The sequence below is a fragment of the Chrysemys picta genome, chromosome 4 (genome assembly GCF_011386835.1).
Source record: "Chrysemys picta bellii isolate R12L10 chromosome 4, ASM1138683v2, whole genome shotgun sequence".
Lineage (NCBI taxonomy): Eukaryota > Metazoa > Chordata > Testudines > Emydidae > Chrysemys > Chrysemys picta.
The window spans coordinates 113,160,354-113,180,554 of record NC_088794.1 but is presented as its reverse complement, the minus strand read 5'-3'; the positions used below and the strand labels follow the sequence as shown (position 1 = coordinate 113,180,554).

The window sequence follows — 20,201 nt, the reverse complement described above, 5'->3', positions numbered from 1 at the left end:
GAGGGGAGGGGGATGGAGCAAGCAGGGGCAGGGCCTCAAAGAAGGGGTGGGGCTTCAGGGAAGGGGCGGGACAGGGGTGTTCGTTTTTGTTCGATTAGAAAGTTGGCAACCCTATATACATCACATTCCAAAGCACTTTACACGCACGAACATATTATCCCTCTCCCTTCTGAGGTAGAGTAAATGGTATCAATGTCTTTATTTCACATGTGACGCTACTGAGACACACAGGTGGAGTGACTTTCCCCAGGCCGAGAGGATGTCGGTGACAGAGCTGGGAATAGAACCCAAGCACTCCTGACTCACAATCCCATTCTCAGGCCAGCTCTTAAATCTTGGTGATCACATGATCCTGGCACTGAAAACAGATTTTCCACATATGTCCACATTACCATCAGCCAGGGCGGGGACTCCTGCTGGCTGCGGCTCTCCTGGGATTTTCAAGGGGAGAAGTGTTCACTAGTGGAGTCTTAATTGGGGTCAGATAATTAGAGGACCCCCTGAGATGGGGATTCCTCAGGAAGCACCCTTCTTCCATCACCCCTTTACCATACAGCAGAGAGTGGGTTGTCTGTGCAGAGGAGACATCACAGGTAAAGACGGTCATGCTGGAGGCATCCTCAGGAGTGTCTGGCCTTGTGCAAATTCAATGATTTGTATGTGCAGGCAAAAAGGAAACAGTTTTTCCTTGACTCTGGGGTAAATCCAGGAGGCTCTGACCCCTGGCCACCTGAAGAAGGCCAAGCTGATGTTCTTCTTCACTCGCTACCCCAGCTCCACTCTGTTGAAAACCTACTTCCCTGATGTCCAGGTACAGCTGCTTAACCCAGCCCTGCTGCCAACCAAGCCCAACTGGCAGTGCTGCCAACCTCAAAGCTCCTGTTTTTGCCGATCGCATGTGAAAAGTAGCCCAAAAGTCACCAAAAGACAGTTTGCTTCCAAAAGCCCCAATTTTTGCCATTTCAAAGAAATCACCATGGTTGGCAACACTGGCAGCGGCTGCTCACTTGCACGCAGGCCACTTCTGGGTTTATACCCCATTGCTGCCTCCCCATTGGCTACCTCCCCACCCAACTGGAGACATCCCACAGCCAAAAGTAGGGTAACCAGATGTCCTGAAATTATTGGGACTGTCATGATCTGAGGGGCTTCATCTTATATAGGCAACTATACCCCCCACCTCAAAAAAAAAGTGTCCCCATTTTTCACACTTGCTATCTGGTCACCCTGGCCAAAAGGAAGCCCTGCTTTACCACAGCCAGCAGGGCTCTGTTCCCAAGGTGCATGTGCCATGTGGCTTCTGCTGGCCGGGAGAGGCGGACTTAGTCCAGCTGCGCATACACCTCAGTATCTGCTCATTCAAACAGCCATCAGATAACAGCAAAGAGATAGGGACTGGGGAGCAGCAGGGCTCTACGAGTTTGTCTACACGAGCCCTGTAGTGCAGAGTATGAAGATGTGAACTGTAGCTCGCAGAAAAATGCTGCGTGTAAGTATCTCTCCCTCCCTCCCCCCGTGGACGCTGCAGATGTGAACTAAAAGGTGCCCAGTTTGCATGAACATAATCCTCTTCAAACTTATGTGCACGCTGCAATTTACCCCTCTGTAGGGGTACTGCAGGGTCGCACTGTAGCATAAAAAGCTGCCTGTTGCAGATTCAAGATTGTTTGTCATCGAGGCCTTTCAAAAGTAGCCTAATGAAACATCGCCTAGGGTGGCAACACTGCTTACTGGCCTAATACCCTGGGTTACACTATCTTACGCTAGAAGGCATGAACTCACAATGTTGTAGGTCCTCTATGTGCTTTAGCGGCCCTTATGGCTGAGCAGCACTGTCTTTTCATTGGGCTCTCCCCACCTTGCCAGCGATAGAGCGGGTGCAGGGACAGCAGCTGCTTCAAGAAGTGTGTGTGTACGCAGGGGATAGAACAGAGGAAAGGATGGTCAAAATCTCGGGGTAGGAATGAGCATCCAGATGGTCCTCTGCAGCCTTACCAGCTACCCCTGCTGCACATACACATCCCTGTGTAAAGGACATGGGGCATGGCTAGATGGGATGCTTTTGCCAGGGCTGATGGATCAAAGGAAAGTTCAAGCTAAGATTCCTGGGCACCATCTGTGACATATGTACCAGGACTGTACTATCCTCCCAGCTTGCTGATTAATTCTGCCCCCTCCGACACTGAACCCCTGAATAGAATTCCTCTGCATTGATTACATGGTCTCAGGTGCAAGGCAGCATTTCAGCTATTCTTATGCGGTGGGCGGGGGGGGGGGGGAGGGGAAGGGGGAACAGGCAAAATACAAGGAGAATCTTTCCTTCTCTGTTGGCAGATGATCACTGAATTTCACCCAGTCATTCCCCATGTGAACTGTCGGGGGCCGTGTGTGTGTGTGTGTGTGTGTTGTGTTTTTGAGGAAGCTGAATGGGTTCTTTCACATTTTTGGTGTCTAAGATTTCTACATTTATTTTCTTTGCTGAAATCTGGTTCCTTCTCATGGCGTCCAATGGGAACAGGGGTATGTTTAACCCTTCCTTGTTCCTCTGGTGCATGTCCTTTCACAGTTCAACCGCTGCATCACTTCCCAGCTCATCAAGTGGTTCAGCAACTTCCGTGAGTTTTACTACATCCAGATGGAGAAGTTTGCCCGACAAGCCATCTTGGAGGAAGTCACGGATTCCAAACACCTGATGGTTTCTCGGGACTCTGAGCTCTTCAGGGCCCTCAACATGCACTATAACAAGGGGAATGACTTTGAGGTAAGACTGTGCTCAGCCAGGATGGAAATGTCGGGGTGCCCCGGAGTGCATCTAGCCAACGTGTCTGCAAGCTGGGATCAGTGCCATCCCTTAGCTCCCATCACAGAGCAAAGGGATAGAGGGGAAAACATGTTCTGACCATAATTACAAAGGACAGAAAAACCAGGCCTAAGGGCCTACAGCCTTAATTCTGGCATCACTAGCACATGTAACAGAGTCAATTGAGTTTGTGCTCAGCGTTGCTTGTAATCATTTGACTTATGGGCTTGATGGTAAAAAGACAACTGCAGGCAAGTCACTTATGGGCTGATTTTCACAGGCACTGTAAACCCGCAGATCCCATTGTTTGCAAAGGCTGTTGGGAAATCAGCCCATGCATACTTCACACTTGTCATCTTCAAAGCATTTTACAAATATTGATGGATTTCTCCTCACAGCTTCCAAGAATGTGAGTGAGGCATTAGTCCCATTGTAGAGATGGGGAATCCAAAATACAGAGAGGGTAAGTGACTTGCCCCAGGCCACATATTGGGAGTCGTGTCACAGCTGGGATTGGGACTTCCTGGTTCCCAGTCCCATGCTTACTCTGCTTGATCAGACCTCTCCATCCAATTATCTGTATTCTTATCCAGTGCCCATCTCCATGGTCACCAAGTGTCCAAGTCTCAGGAGGGACTTGTCACCCCCACGTGCCGAGATGAAACTCTGACTTTCTTCGCGGAAGCTTTAACTCTCCTGAGATGTGAAGGGCTGGACTCTGGCCAGTCCCTTATGTACTCTGGGACAACCTGCCATCTTACAGCCCTCATGGGAATCACCATCGACTCAGAGGGGGCAGTCTGAGCTGTATGTCCGCTTAGCGCTGAATCACAGGCTCCTTATGTGGGAACATTACGAGTGCTCACCCATCACCCTGTAGGGCAGGACTAACCAGATCTTCTCCACGAAATGGAGGAACTATAGCAGAATTCTGCCCTTGCTGTCTGAGGATGAAACTGTGACCTGGTTGGGAAGAACCGTATGGGAAAGTAGTGGAGGTTATTTGGGGGAATCAACCACCCTGCTAACCTGAATGAGCAGCTGGGCTACTTGTCTGGGAGGGGAGATTGGAGAGAGGTTCAGCTGCTGGGGAGCTGGGTATCCACCCCTGGGGGGGCTAGGAAGGCTGCCAGTATCTGTGTCTGCAGGGGGGAGACCAGAAGAACTCCCTCTCCTTGTGTATGTTTGGCAGGGTGTGCAGCAGTCCTTCCCATCCTCCTCCTAAGTCTCCCTCTCTCTTTGTCTGCAGGTCCCTGATCGCTTCCTGGAGGTTGCTAGCATGACCCTGCGGGAGTTCTTTAGTGCTGTCAGGGCAGGGAAGGACTCTGACCCCTCCTGGAAGAAACCCATTTACAAAATAATTTCAAAACTGGACAGTGACATCCCAGATGTGTTTAAATCTTCCCGCTGCCTCCAAGAACTACTCCAGAGTTAAATCTGCATGGGAAGTGGCCTAAGACTATGTCATGCTGCAGCTTGATCAGAGAGAGGCTGGCCTGAGCTATGTAGCTGTTGGACCCAGCCTACATTGTGGGTAATGTTACTAGTATAAGACAGCAATAGCACCATTTCTTATGACGATATCTAATCTGGCCTGAAGCGTGCCCTCCCCTCTGGAGAGGTCTATCTATTACATACTTGAACTGCCAGTATTTTATGTCATTCGTTATACCAGCGGTCCCCAAACTTTTTACCTCAGGGGGCCGGCAGCTAGGTGCTGGGAGCAGAGCACCGGGCTCGGGACTGGGACTGGAGCCCCTGGTACAGGGCCAGCAGCTGGGGCCGGGAGTGGAGCTAAGTGGCGCTCCCTCTCCGCCCTCCTCCCCCCAGCCATGTCCCCCCGAATGTTTGTTCATGCCCCCCTATGGGAGTGCGCCCCACAGTTTGGGGACCTCTGTGTTACTTTGTAGCTCAAAGCAAGTGAGGCCTCATGCCTTAGACCTATAGGGAAGAAGGATGGTGGTTATGTCATCTGGCTGGAACATCTAAGTTTTATTCCTGGTGCTGCCCTAACACGCTGTGTGACCTTGGGCAAGTCACCTTCCCTCTCTGTGCTTTGGTGTCCCCGTCTGTAAAACAGGGCTAATATCATTCCTGTTTATAAATCACAGAGGTCCCTGATGGAGGGTCTTAATAAAGTGCAACGAATTCTTGGCCAAGTGAAGCGAGGTCCTACACTCAACAGCATTTCTGTTTTACCATCTGTTTGGAGGTAATACGATAAATTCTGAATACTGCAATGAACAGTTCCAAAATTTCAGGCCCCAGGACTAGCATCAAATATCAACAGGACTATCAACACGCCCATGTGATAGATGCAAAACAACAATTCCTACAATGGAGCTCGTAATGGAACGGATGGAGGAAGTGGGTAGCATCAGAGAATGCAGGTCCCTTTCCTGGCTCCCCAGCTGCCTCCTGTAAGAGCGCCTCTTCGCCTTTGCATGCTGGATTCAAACATTTGAGTGGACTTTTTAGTGTGCATTTGTGAAATAGTATATCAGAAGAGATGTCTAGCCAATGACTCTCTCCTTTGCTGTCGCAGGAGAAAGGGGGGGGGGGTGGAGGAGGGAGGGAGGTTTGAGCAGCTGACCAGAGCAGAGCCCCATGATCAGTTGCCGTTAATGCAACTGATATTATTCTTTAGTGCCATCCTTGATCAGCCACTTGCCTAGGGGTGGAAACTCACTGAACTTACGACATTAAGCTCCAAGTTCTCTTTGCACTGACTTGTATTTCTGTTGACATAAATTCCTTAACATCCTGGTGCCACATTTAACCTTCCTAACTGATAAAAGAGGAGAAACCACTTGGTTCCCTCTTGTGCCAGCACTGATGGTTATGATTTAGGGTCTGTCAGTCCTGCATCCCTGCTTTTTCCAAATCAAACTATAACTCCTCTTTTCTGTGATGAAAGAGGCTGGGATGTTTGCACCCCTTACTAAGCCAAGTGGAAGGCCTGTTCCATCACCACACACACCTATATAGTAGTTTCGCAGATACTCACAAGGGTTACTGGTCTTATCTCCCAACAGTCTAAAATGCAGATATGCATTCTGGATAATACTGAAAAGCTCTGTGAGCCATTTAATTCAATGTACAGGTGTAGTTGAAGATCTTCTAGTAGAGCTTTTTGGATGGAACGTATAAAGACTTGAAGTCATTGCACACGTCCCTACCCACCACTCTCATTTCCAGGAGCGTCATGTGCAATCCAAGAGATATGGAATCTCTCTTCCAGAAGTAGGGTGACCAGACAGCAAGTGTGAAAAATCGGAACGGGGGTGGGCGGTAATAGTTGCCTATATACGAAAAAGCCCCAAATATCGGGACTGTCCCTATAAAATTGGGACATCTGGTCACCCTATCCAGAAAAGACAGAGCAAAGTGCAGCCCTAGAGCTGTCCCCCAAAGCTCTGGCAGATCTCGCTCGCTGAGGACTTCACAAAATGACTATGCCAGACTAAATGGGATGCCAACATGAGTTACATGTTCTCTTTTCCAGAGCTGTCTTTAGAGCCGAAAGAGAATTAAGGCTGGTGGTCTGTCATGGTAAAAGATGCAACAAACCAATGGAGGGAAATGTCAAAAGGTCATTTTGAGAATGTATCCTTTATTTTGCAATTAAAAGTATTTAAAACCATTAAAAATCCCAGCTCACTCTCCCTCCTTTGCTACAACAGACATACATGAAGTCAAACAAACATTCACATAATCTTGATCAATATCTGGCTGGCTGGGATGCCAGCTGGAGACTTTTTGTAGAAAAACACCCGTGTCTCACATTCTGAGTGATAGTAGCCCCCAGTCTGGAAGGAATTTAGCATGTGACTAATCTGAAGTCATTGGGATTATGCATATGCTTAACATTGGGCAAAGGCTTAAGTACCTCTCTGAATCCAGCCCAGTATCATGAGTTCACCCTCATCAGTCCACGCTGCTCTTTGTTGCCACCCAGGATGCTCTGCCAAAGCCTCCTCCCCACACCAATCATTTTACAGCTCCCCACTGATGACTTCGCCTCTCCCAAGTGCGTCTTCCTCCATCCACTTCATAAAACCAGGCTGGTAACTGCCAACTAAAGCTGAGAGGTCCACCAGCTCCCAGAGGCTGTGCAATGCTCCCAGCCTGCCGTACCTCAGGGGCTAACGTCCTACGTGATGGATCTCTTGCTTGCTTCGATAGATTGCTCAAAATTCTCATTTTGCTTCAAGCTAACAACTGAAGCAATCCATCTCGTGTATGACTAGTAGTGGGCTGCCCTTTCCTGTCATATTTGCTGGGACAAAATGCTCAGCCTTAAATTTATTATGCCTTTTTTAGATGCTCACAAAAATGGAAGTGGATGATGGACAATGTGAATATGACTAAATACCAAAGTATTGGGACTGGAGCAGTGTGATTTTACAATGGTTTGTTAACCTCTTTTTTTCTGGAGGTGACCACCCTCTTCCTCAGCATTTGAATAGGAAAGGCCTTTACAGACCACTAGCCTAGATTTATACGTCCCTTTCCTTCCGGAGTCCCAGCTGGCCAGGGGCACACTTCCACTAGCTAGAAGGGATGGGGAACAGCCAAGACTAACCCTGTGGTTTGGCTAGCAAATGGTGTCAGAGCAGCAACTCACAGAAGCTCTCCTGCTCCTAGAGCTGAACAGCATCACCCATGTAAAGCACTTCAGCTCCATCAGCGTTAGAAGCAAGGGACTCAAGGTCTCACTTCTCTGTCATAGGACTCCCCAAAGGCCATCCATGCTGGGAATTGATTTGTCTCAGTGAGGAAAGTGTTCTTTACAGGAAATCCTGAAAAAGGTTCTTCTCTCACCTGTCATTCCTCAGAATTTGAAGTCTTTGAGGAAAGCCCTGCCTAACCCTATAAATAGAACAGTTACTGTGAGATCAGATACTACGGACAGGCCATATAAGTATCTTAACAAACAGATACACCAATTCCTTATATCCCTCCTTCCAGTCTGTAGAGATACAGGCTGAGATTCTGTACTACAGCTCCATGAGGTGCAGCACAGTAAGGTGCAGTCTAAGGCTAAAGGAGCAAAGGTGTCTTTAACCACTTTTGCACCCATCTGATTCTAGGCTGCTCTGGGGGCCAATGCAGCCACCAGCATAGAGCACCAGAAACAGCTCTAATTTTTCTCTCCTTCCCTCCTATAGGTCGCACTGCAGCCTGCAACAGCTGAGAATCCCCATAGCTGTGTACACTAGGGGGACTCACCTCCTACCCACCCATAAGACACCCCCTACACTGGGGCTTGTGAAATCCTGCATAGTGCCTGCACCAGGGGAAATTCTCCTCCAGTCAGATAAATGGCTTTCATGGAGTACGGGGGCATAGAGAAGCTGCTGGAAGAAGGCAAATGCCTTCCACAGACTGCCGCCACTGAAACTTGTTCCTGATCAACTTAAATCAATACATTTTTCAAAAACGTTAGTTATAAAAAAAACTGAAAGTGAAGCTGTCTGACTTAAGGAAACAACAGAAATCTATCAAGTATTAGGATGTGGTTAAAAAAACCCTATGCATGAGAGAGTCTGGAAATGGTTTAGATTTCAAAAACCAATCTTCACTCTGCCATTTACCCTCATTTCTTTGCCCCTGGCTGAGACTCCCATTCCTGCAATGACCCCTCTGCAAAGCCCGACATCAGTGGGGCTTCATTTGGGCACAGAGAGCTGTACACAAGCAGCTCATTGTAGGACTGGGACCTAAATTGTACAGTGAAAAACGTAAGTCGTTCCTTTTGTGTCAGGAACTGCCTCAATCTGGTGTTTTCTTGTAAATAATCTACCCTACACTCACCCTTCTGGCCTGTATCAGACATGGGAGTTAAGGGGCATCTTGCCAGTGCCTATAGGGCATTTGAGACTTGTAGTCTGCAGCAGTTTAGGCTGGGTTCTTGTATTTGGAGTGTGGGCTCTCTGACCAGTATGGAGAGAATGAACGGGCTCTGGGGTATAGACAGGTGGTGAATGTGGGCAGGAGCTTGTGCAGATCATATGTGAAGAGCTTTCTGGCCTGTACTGTGAGGGCAGGGAACATATAGTAACAGGTGTGTCAATAAATACATTCCAAAACAAAACACCCCACTGCACACCCTTCTCTGCCTGGGAAGAGGATGACAGAACAAACTCCATGTGACAGATGCATAGTCATGTTGCTGAATGTACTACTGGAAGACACTCAGGCCGAGATCCTCAGAGGTATTTATGTACCTAAGTACATTTGAGGAGTTTCAGATACTATGGTGATGAGTGCAGCATAAGAATCTCTACAGAATAGAATAGGAAAGTGTCTAGGCTTCAGCTTCTGGTCAGTGAGAGTGGGGATGAGCGTCCAGGTGAACTGTTTTGGTTTTCTAAGGTACTGGGGAATATAGTTGGAAGTTAGAGTGGTTTGGGGCTGGACACAAGCGGCAGAGTTAAAGGTGATCTTGGAACCTTCAATGAGTATTTCCAGGATTTTCTGATTTTGTTTAAAGTTTTAAATGACAGGTTTTTCAAACATTTTACAACCTTAATCCCAAATTTACTTACTCAATTTATAAAATAAATACATAATTCTAATAATTGCTTTATATCACTAGGTATCTCTTGACAATGTGAACTCTAAAGCTTTGGTCTCTGAACTGCTTTTTATCTTTCTTTAAAGAATACCAAAATGTTCAAACTGTGTGTCTCTGAACACCATTTTAAAGCACAGTACAGCTGTGGCTAACCAAAACTCACTCATTTAACACCCACCCGCACCAGTCCTCAGGCATCCTTTTCCCCTCCATTCACTCTGGAGAAACTGTGAACGGGCCCTTCCCCCTAAGCTGCTACCCTATGCCATCTAAATCCAGTTAAAAGGAAAACAAATAGCCAATCAGGAAAATCAGAAAGGACCAGAGCCATCCCTTGGATACGGTGAATCAGGGCAACCGCCCCAGGCCCCACGCTTTGGGGGACCCTGTGCTTCAATAAAATTGTGAGGAGGGCGGGGAGGTGAGGCGGGAGGGCGAGCGGAGTGAGGAGGCGAATGGGGAGGCAAGCGGCAAGCGGGGGCAAGGAGCCCCCTTACCAGAACTTCCACCCAGTGCCTCCTGCCTGTCGGCGAGCCCCGGATCAACGCCTCCCCCTCCCTCTCAGCACCTACTGCCTGCCATGGATCAGATGTTTCACGGCGTCAGGAGGCGCTGGGCGGGAGGGAAAAGGAGCAAGGGGAGGGGGCAGAATTGGGCAGGGAAAAGGCGGGGTGGGAGCGGAAAGAAGCAGAGCAGGGGTGGGGCCTTGGGGGAAAGGGTAGAATAGAGGCCGGGCCTGGGCAGAGCATCCCCTGGCAGATTAGAAACTCTGCGCCTCTGTCCCAGGCTCCGCACCCCCCTACGGCCGGCCGTGGAAAGGGCACTTAGAAACATAGGGATGAGGACCATGAAAGTCATGGACCAAGTATTAAAACATGTACCTTCAGGGACAGAGCTGCCTATTAATAATGTTATGTCTGATGGCAGAGGGAATACAATAACCATTTTGGCAGCCAAACTAATGCAGCACGTTCCCCAGTAGAGAAGGAAACTGACACCACTTAGAAATGAAATGGGAGAATGTTTCATTCTTCTCTTGGCAAAAGACCCATATTTGTAAATTCCTCTGGATGCAGCTAAATCATTAGGAGATATTTGATACTGGATTACAGAGCACTTCCCACTCTCAGGTTCCATTTGCACAAGGCACTCCTATTTATGGTCCCTGAGGGAGAGATGTATTCCCTGGGTGATTTGCTTGTTTCTTCCTTTAAAGTATATGTTACTGAATGTCAGTAAAGCTGCACTACAGCTGCAGGAGGCAGGGCAAGCCAGTGCTGCAATTTTCTGCTACAATGTTAGCAATACAACAGCTGTATTTCAGGCTTTCTTCTATTAAATGTAGCTAGAACAGCATTACCTCAGCAGAGAAAATACCTCATATCAATCTCTCCTGTCTCTGGTGATGGGACCTCAGGGCTGGTAGGTTGAGAGCCACTGAAGCAGACCTTCCATGCAAGAGATGCCTTTAGAATGAGAGAACGAAAGCTGCAGAGTCAGGATACCAACCCCAATCAGGTGCTGTTGGTGAAACCATTTGTAGCCTCTTGGGCTGGCCTGAGTGACACAAAGGCCCACAAGGCACACAACTTTTTATCGTCTGAGCTTGTTCCCCACTTTTATTATTATTTACATTCTAGTAGTGCCACTATGTGCTAGACCTTTTCCTGTCCCAAAGAGCTTTCTAACTAAAAAGACAAACAGTCAAAGTGTTTTAGAAAGGGGTCTGACATACAAACAAAGTGAACAGGGTGATAACTGACACGTTTTGTTAGTTACATTAGTTATTTTGTTGCTTTGTAATTAGTCCAGCAGGAAAATATTCTAGAAAATACACTCAACTAGACATGCTAATTGTAAATTTTCTTTATTAAAAATCAATGTTACACTGCATACAAATGTCTGTGGCATTTGCAAAAAAATTATAATCCGAAAGAGAAAACCATCACTTGTGATGAGTCCAGTGTTGTCTTGTCTTGTTTCCTTCAAAACCAGAATTGAAGAAGGTCAAAATTAGAAGCTTAGACATTCCCCACATATCTCACTTCCAAACAGACAACCCACTCCCCCAACATCCCCACTTCTAGACAGATTAAATCCAGACACCTGCCATAAGAATCATTCAACCATTTTTTAATTTTTGCATTTATTCCAGCTGTAGCTATTACATTAATTAAACACAGCACACAGAAAACAATTCTTCAGTATGACTCCTTGCACCTTAATTGTATTTATGGTAAATGTGTTACCTACACGGACGCCACAGCCAAACAGTGAGAACCCAACAGACAAAACCCCCAACGAGTAACTCCAGGCTATTACTTTTTTTGGTGGCAGCCAAAACAGGGAGATGAGACCGCATGCACCAAGCCAGTGTTACAGATAGATCCTGTGGATACAGTTAATTTGAGCTTGATGAGGTTCCTCTTGGACAAGACAATCCATCCATCCAGTTTGGAGCAATGCAATTGCTTGGAAGGGAACTTTCACAAATAGGAAATCTTTTCTGTTTTTGCTTTACTCCAGAAAATAAACAAGATGTATTTGCACTGAACAAGCCACTCCAAAAGATTCCCAGCTCAATTAGATTAAGTTTTCTGCTCCTAGTGTGCAGAGCTGCTCTACTCTGCAGGAGACAGCTGCCATGTTCCATTTCAGGATGCCTGCATGTCAGTGAAGGATGAAGTGATCCACATGTAAAGTTTATAGATCAATTGAAGTTTGTAAAACACTTCAGAGTCCTTCAGGATGGAAGACACTAGAGGAAATGTAAAACCATCACAATCTGTCATTTAATGCATCCCCTAGGGCTCAGCATATTCTCCAGTGCTTTGTCCACTTCCTTTAGGAAATCAGCTGTTCCCATTTATTTTATTTATTAAGAGATCCACTCTTTTATAAAAGAAATCTTATGTCTTGTTTTACAAACTAAATAGAGATAAAGTTAGTATGACACAAATACACAATTATAAATTGGCCCATGGAAGTCCCTAAAGCTGTACTGATAAGACCAGCTACCAGTCACTTTCTTCAACTTTGTGATACTGATCACATATTGTGGTTAATGTTTTTCTACTCTTTGTCTTCCTCTTCTGTCTTTTCAGTTGAGTGTCAGTAAAGGGCTTTCATCTCGTTTAGCTGCTAACTTTTGTTTTTCTTACAATTATAAGTGTAACCTGTTTATTAGTTGCCCTATCAAAGCTCTATGCAATATTAAGCTTTTCTTCTTCTTCCTCTTATCTATTTTCCTTATTTTAATATCTTAATTTTGAGTTTAACTTTGACTATTGTTGAAGGCTTTCCCCCTCCTTAATATTAAAAAAAAAAAAGTTCTCAAACTATCAGATTTGGTGGTAGGTGATGACCCTCTTCCAGCACACTCCAAAAAGTTCCACCAAATTTCCAAGTAGTTTTCTTTTTTCCTTCTCCCCTGTAAAAGTCTGATGTGATGAGTTAACTTTTCTAGCACCAGAATTTCTCACATTTTTTTATACCAGTCAGTAGATTTACAGGAGTCACTCCTCTTCCCCCACCTTGCTATAGTAGTTCTAGCAGCAACTAGGAGATGAGTGATCAGTTCTTTATGGCTTTTATAAGACACAGTTTTCAGAACAATTTAATAAAAATATGAAAGGGTTATCGGATAGCTGACACCCGATCATCTCTTTTATGGAGTGTCCAACAGCTTTCCGGAGTGTCTGAATTTTTGGGAATGTCCACCATATATATAGAAATCCTCTCATTTCATTACACTTTCTTCAGCATTTGCCCATCCCTATAGCATACCTTCATTTAATTTTAAGAGGAGTTAGGTACCATTGATAAAGAATTTTAATGTAGCTTTCTTTTATTAATGTGTTTATTGACATGTGGTGACCATTGCTCCATATGGTCTCCCATTCCTTAGTTTTGGTGTCTATGCCCAAGGGCTGCTTTACATCTTTTCATGGATGAAGTTATTTCCCCCTGAGAGAGATTACTTTGGATAGAATGAATGTGTTTCATGCAAGTAGTAAATAGTTTTTCAAATTGTCAATTTTCTGCTTAGATTTGCCTTTTTGAGAGGGTGGGCTGAAAAATGTCTCAATTGCAGGCATTGATATACTAGAATTTTGATATCTTTTGCAACTTGTTGTATTTCATCAAGTTATCTAAATCAATGGCTCTCAACCAGGGGTACGCAGAGGTCTTCCAGGGGGTACATCAGCTCATCTAGATATTTGCTCAGTTTTACAACTGGCTACATAAAAAGCACTAGCAAAGTCAGTACAAACTAAAATTTCATAGACAATGATTTGTTTATACTGCTCTATGAACTATACACTGAAATGTCAGTACAATATTTATATTCTAATTGATTTATAATTATATGGTAAAAATGAGAAAGTAAGCAATTTTTCAGTACTAGCGTGCTGTGACACTTTTGTATTTTTATGTCTGATTTTGTAAGCAAGTAGTTTTTAAGTGAGCTGAAACTTGGGGGTACGCAAGACAAATCAGACTCCTGCAAGGGCTACAGTAGTCTGGAAACGTTGAGAGCCACTGATCTAAATGTATTTTCTCTAAACAGCTGGCCAAATTTTGATATACCTATAATTTCCCAAATGTCAAAACTTCCTAGAGCAGCATTTCTCAAAAGTGGCCACCATGGGCTTTTCTTGCAGCCACAGCCTCCTGGGCAGTGATTGGAGGGGGTTGGGCCTTGCCCCACTCTTGAGACAAAATCACTGGAGGAGCAGGCAGCCATCCACTGAGTTCCCCACCTTCCCGGAGGCAGTGGGATCAGACTTCCACCCTGGGGTGGCGGGCAGCAGGCTCCATCTGCGGGGCTCTGTCCCCTAGGCACAGGGCAGCGAGCTCCATCCCCCCCCCCCCAGCTCACTACCCCCCCCCATCGTCCCTGCCCCCTGCTGCCTCCCTACCCACCTCCTCATCCAGGGTTTAATTTGTCCCCGGGCTTGCTGGGGCTGAATAAATCTGCTGTGAAAAGTGATATTTGTACATTTGTTAATATCACTTTTCAAAGCAGACTAGTAGCTAGCCGGAAGGCTGTGAAAAGGGATATTAACATACAAATATCACTTTTCACAGCAGCAGTCTTACTACCTAGCAAATTTTGGGGGGGGGGCGGGGGGGGGAAGGGCAAAAGAAACAACAATGAAAAAGACAAGAACGTGCAAAGCACCTTATTTGTGTTTCTATTCTGTATAGGTCCACTAAAGAATAGAGACAATTTTTTATTATTCAGTCAGCAAAAAACCAAAACCCTACATAAATAAATTATAATGATTTGGACATGTGCATGTGCATATCTATTTGTTTTCCCCAAAGTTAATTATTTTAGGAAAAATTGTCAGAGCAGCCATCAGCAAGAATTGGTGGCTGCACTCTGAGGCTACCAAAAAAATCTGTTGTGAGAACCCTAGAGGTTAAATTCTCTATTGTTTTATATTGGCATTAGTGGTAATAGGTATGGGCTTAGCTTTCTAAATAAGTTATCCCAAGTTTCTATTGATGCTTTCATAAAAGGAAGGTTTGTATTGATTTTGGCTTATAGAATTTCTTTATACAGGGGATCATATAGAGTTTAATTACAGTACCATGACTGTGTTCTATCTCTATCTAGTGCTAACTACGGTTTGGTGTTATCCAGTACAGTACATCAGGTTTCCGATCTGACTAGCTACCCTGTTTCCCCGAAAATAAGACATCCTCCGAAAATAAGGCCTACTTACAGTTTTGCCTCTCGTTGTAATATAAGGCATCCCCCCGATAATAAGACCTCCCCGATAATAAGGCATCCACCGATAATAAGGCATTTTTCATTTCTGAAAAATAAGACATCCCCATAAAATAAGACCTAGCGCATCTTTGGGAGCAAAAATTAATATAAGACACTGTCTTATTTTCGGGGAAACAGGGTAGAGAACAGTACTTAATGGCTGGTAAAACCAATCCTCCATTTTGCCATGACCTTTGTAAAGAAGATTGCATGAGTTTCTTATTTCCACAAATGAATTTATCATGAATTGCCATTGAGTTAAGAGATTTCCTGTGACTAAAACTGGGAGTGCTTGGAAAAGGAAGTTAATTCAGGGGTAAGATACTCATTTTAACTGCCACAGTTTTGTCTAACCATGAAATTTCATATTTTGGCTAATTTTCCAGATCTGTTTTGATTTTTTTAATCAAAGGAGTATAATTCATATGTCTTGCCATGTTTTAGAAATGTTTATTCCCAGGTGTTTTATTAAAGTATTTCCCATTTGTATCTGTATTTATCTTTTATATCTTTTTGTAGATCAGAACCCTTACTTACATCCAGGAGTTCTGACTTTAAGTCCTGACGCTTTGTCAAATTTTACGATTCCCTCTTGCAACTCTAGTAGTGTGTAAGCTGGCTTCATAACAAATACTATAACATTGTCTGCATGAGAGACTAATGTTTGTTCCCGATTATAATTCCATTTATATTAGGATTATTTCTGATTGGGTGAAGCCTGCCTATATTTCCTCTCTCAATTTCATCCCATTTCTACTTGCTATACTCCCTAGAACCATCCTAAACAATTCCTTCCTCTCCCAGTTGATCACTCTTCAAACATCTGTACACAAATGTTATATATTCCTCCCCCTCCCCACCCCTTGTTGTTTGCTGGTCAGTGTATTACCTATTTCATTTAATGTTTTTTTGGTAAGGCAATTCCCTCCCCCTCCTTAACCATTTTTTGTTCTTCTCTGATTTCTCTTATCTTTTTGGTAACAAGAATTGGACATGAACACAATATTTCAGATGCCACTGCATCAGTTACACAATCTTTCTAAATTCATAGTGTTCCCTTGCTATGATACCTGAGCACCTTAAAATAAGAAGTGTAGTCATTCCGATACATTTCTCTCTCCACTCCAAGCAGTGGGGTCTGGACTTTGGCTTGTGTTTGTGGGAGTGGTTGTGGGAAGGCTGTTTAAAGAAGTGGCTTTTACACTTTGTTCAGAAGGTGCTGATGTTCACAGTTTTGCCAATATCTTCCATGACACAGTAAATATGTATGGGTAAGTTACCTAGAAACATTTATCTAGGTTCTGCCTCAATATTATGTCTCTGGACATGCAGCATCAAACGTCAGTGTCCCATTTTTCTACCAGTGCACATCAGACACATCTAATTTGTTTTCAATTATTTCCCTCCTATTGAATATCTAGGGTAGGCTTTTCAAAAGCACTCAGTGTTGGCCTAACTCTGCTCCAAGTGAAACCAGTGGGAGTTTTACTATTGATTTCAAATGGGAGCAGAGTAAAGACAAGGCTCAACGCTTCTGATTGTCCCATGCTCACATTTTAAACTCCTCTTCTCCTAGCTGTATTAGTTTGAATGTGAGCAGGTCAAATCCCATTTTACTATTTCCAGCTCTTAGTTCTAACCTGTGTATCATCCCACTCCTCTTAGTGGTGTGTGTCTCTCTACAATATAATATGATCAGTAACTTTAATCTGATTCAAATATTTGTAGTCTGCCCATGGCCAAAGTGCCCAAGGGACTATTTAGCACCTATTCTACATCAATAAAGGTGACTCAAATGGGGGGAGAAAAGAGTTTTTTTCTTCTTTATAAAAAGAACAGGAGTACTTGTGGCACCTTAGAAACTAACAAATTTATTAGAGCATAAGCTTTCGTGGACTACAGCCCACTTCTTTGGATGCATATAGAATGGAACATATATTGAGGAGATATATATACACACATACAGAGAGCATAAACAGGTGGGAGTTGTCTTACCAACTCTGAGAGGCCAATTAATTAAGAGAAAAAAAACTTTTGAAGTGATAATCAAGCTAGCCCAGTACAGACAGTTTGATAAGAAGTGTGAGAATACTTACAAGGGGAGATAGATTCAATGTTTGTAATGGCTCAGCCATTCCCAGTCCTTATTCAAACCGGAGTTGATTGTGTCTAGTTTGACTTAGCTTGATTATCACTTCAAAAGTTTTTTTTCTCTTAATTAATTGGCCTCTCAGAGTTGGTAAGACAACTCCCACCTGTTTATGCTCTCTGTATGTGTGTATATATATCTCCTCAATATATGTTCCATTCTATATGCATCCGAAGAAGTAGGCTGCAGTGCACGAAAGCTTATGCTCTAATAAATTGGTTAGTCTCTAAGGTGCCACAAGTACTCCTGTTCTTCTTTTTGCGGATACAGACTAACACGGCTGCTACTCTGAAACCTTTCTTCTTTATGAGTCAGAGAAGATCTGAAAGGGTTATTGAAAGGGTTGTCTTTGTTGTTGTTAATATTAGCAATTCAGATCTTGGCTCTGGAGAAGTCTCTACTGAAAACTGTAAAGGTGGTAGAACTGTAAAATTACAATTACCAAGGGAGAAAAACATGATTGAATAAGGAAGTTATTTTTATACAGATTCTTTAAAACTTTGTATATGTTAATAGTAGGGCTGTTAAGCAATTAAAAAATTAATCATGATTAATCACAGTTTTAATTGCACTGTTAAATAATAACAGAATACCAGTTATTTAAATATTTTGGAGGTTTTCTATATTTCAAATATAGCGTTGGGGCTGGGGGCTCTGGGCTTCAGCCCCCCTCAGGGCACGGGACTCAGAGCTCTGGGCTTCAGCCCCCCCCCCCCCCTCAGAGTGCCAGCCCTCCTCTGGGCTTCAGCCGCTCCGGGGCACGGGGCTTCAGGACACCCCGCCCTGGCCGCCAAGCTCTGGCTTCAGCCCCCCTGCTGGCTCTGGAGCTCCAGGTCCAGGAACGGAGTCGTGACCAGTGGCTGAGGCTGGGGGCTGGCACAGGGACAGGAGCAGAGCTGCACCGAGGCTGGAGACAGGACCAGGAGCGGGGTGGGGTGGCGCTCCCTCTCCGCGCTCTGTGGGGGCTGGCCTGAGCCTGTTGTGCCCCACCAGATATTCCTCCATGCCCCCCTAGGTTTGGGGACCTCTGCCATAAAAGAAAAGATGACCCATACATGCTTAAGTGAAAAGCCTGAAGCAAAAAGAAGCAGCAGTTCAAAAGAGGACAAAACTAGATATTGTTTTAGAAAGAAATTTTATTTAATGATCTTTATGCACAAAACATACATTTCATTACAAAAACGAATGCTTACATGTTACTTTTAAAACCAGATTGGGCAAAACACTGGAGAAGATATTGTAGGGAATAGTCCTGTATTGGTCCCCAGACAATAGAAGGAGCATAAGACTAGATACAAAACAGTTACTAACCTCTGTAACTGTTGTTCTTTGAGATGTGTTGCTCATGTCCATTCCATGACCCACCTTCCTACCCGTCAAGAGTTGGCCAGTAAAAAGGAAGTGAGAGGGTGTGTGGCTGGCGGCGCCCCTTATACCGGCGCATAAGTGTGTGGCTCCAAAGGGTGCTAGAGCCAGCCCAACGGATACCACTAGGGAAAAATCTCCAGCAACGGTGCACTCGGTACACACACACCTAGCATGGAATGGACATGAGCAACACATCTCAAAGAACAACAGTTACGGAGGTTAGTAAAGGACAGTTACTGTTCCGTAACTGGCGTTCTTTGAGATGTGTTGCTCAGGTGTATTCCACTATAGGTGTGCGTGCTTGCCACGTGCACCGGTGCCAGAAGTTTTTCCCTTAGCAGTATCCGTAGTGGGGGAGCGCCGCTGTGACCCCTGGAGTGGCGCCGATATATCGCGCTATAAAGGAGGCTGCGTGCTCCCCCAACCCTCAGGCCCTTCTTGCCAGACAACTCCGACAGAGGGGAAGGAGGGCGGGACATGGAATACACCTGGGCAACACATCTCGAAGAACGCCAATTACGGAACAGGTAACTGTCCTTTCTTCTTCAAGTGATTGCTCATGTGTATTCCACTATAGGTGATTCCAAGCTATTCCTGATGGAAGTGGGTAGGAGTTGAAGTGTAAAGTTTTAAGGGTTAACCGGGCGGAGCACCGCCCTACCAAACCCGGTGTCATCCCTCATTTGGGAGACGATGGCATAGTGTGATGAAAAAGTGTGGACAGAGGACCACGTGGCAGTCCTACAGATGTCCTGAATAGGGACATGAGCCACATAGGCCGCTGACGAGGCCTGAGCTCTCACCAAATGAGCCTTCACAATAGGAGGCGGGGGAATCCCCACCAGGTCGTAACAGGTGCGAGAATGCACGAGGTGATCCAGCGGAAAATCCGCTGGGTGGACACCGGTCGTCCCCTCATGCGCTCAGCTGATGCAATGAACAGCTGGGGAGACTTCCTAAATGGCCTGGTTCTGTCCAGGTAAAAGGCCAGCGCTCTGTGCACATCTAACATGTGCAGGCGGTGTTCCTCATTGGAGGAATGGGGCTTAGGGCAGAGGATCGGGAGGAAAATGTCCTGATCCATATGAAAAGCCGAGACTACCTTTGGCAAAAAGGCAGGGTGAGGGCGGAGCTGCACTTTGTCCTTATGGAAGACCGTATACGGCAGTTCAGAGGTCAGGGCCCTGAGCTCTGAGACCCAAGGCTGAGGTGATAGTCACTAAGAACGCCACCTTCCACGACAAGTAGGACCACGAACACGTGGCTAATGGCTCAAAGGGAGGCCTTGTGAGGCGGGAGAGCACTAGATTCAGGTCCCAGAGCGGGACCGGGGGTCTGGCATAAGGGAATGTCTGATCTAACCCTTTCAGAAACCTGGCCGTAATGTGATGTGGAAACACAGACAAGCCCTGCACCGGGGGAAAGCCGAAATGGCCACCAGGTGCACCCTGATGGAGGAGGGCGCCAGCTGGATAGACGCGGAAGAGGGAGAGGAACCTCTATCCCTTGCCCACCTAGAGAA

The 20,201-nt window shown here is 45.3% G+C and overlaps 3 protein-coding genes across 5 annotated transcripts in view; 1 reads left to right on the top strand and 2 right to left on the bottom strand.

The window, feature by feature from the left end:
- Nucleotides 1-20,201, bottom strand: part of BBOF1 (basal body orientation factor 1) — a 1,057,902-nt gene that overhangs the window by 273,291 nt on the left and 764,410 nt on the right. The gene's annotated exons all lie outside the window — the stretch shown is intronic.
- LOC101953821 (prospero homeobox protein 2) lies at nt 625-4,385 on the top strand. The gene is made up of 3 exons (XM_042858717.2): nt 625-811; nt 2,567-2,761; nt 4,050-4,385. The coding sequence occupies exons 1-3, from the start codon at nt 749-751 to the stop codon at nt 4,233-4,235; spliced, it is 444 nt and encodes a 147-aa protein (XP_042714651.2). The 5' UTR covers nt 625-748; the 3' UTR covers nt 4,236-4,385.
- Nucleotides 11,190-20,201, bottom strand: part of YLPM1 (YLP motif containing 1) — a 94,354-nt gene continuing 85,342 nt past the window's right edge. Inside the window, exon 18 of one of the 2 annotated variants that reach the window (XM_042858527.2) lies at nt 11,190-11,363. In XM_042858527.2, the coding sequence (XP_042714461.2) occupies nt 11,205-11,363 (159 nt within the window). In that variant the 3' untranslated portion in view covers nt 11,190-11,204. The remainder of the gene's footprint in view (nt 11,364-20,201) is intronic. The other variant, XM_042858529.2, reaches the window with a different exon arrangement.

Bases quoted from the DNA above. Each gene is read 5' to 3' on its own strand.
- LOC101953821 (XM_042858717.2), top strand. From the start codon at position 749: ATGTTCTTCTTCACTCGCTACCCCAGCTCCACTCTGTTGAAAACCTAC. The intron at 812-2,566 runs GTACAGCTGCTT...GTCCTTTCACAG, and splicing joins CCTACTTCCCTGATGTCCAG to TTCAACCGCTGCATCACTTC. The intron at 2,762-4,049 runs GTAAGACTGTGC...CTTTGTCTGCAG, and splicing joins ACAAGGGGAATGACTTTGAG to GTCCCTGATCGCTTCCTGGA.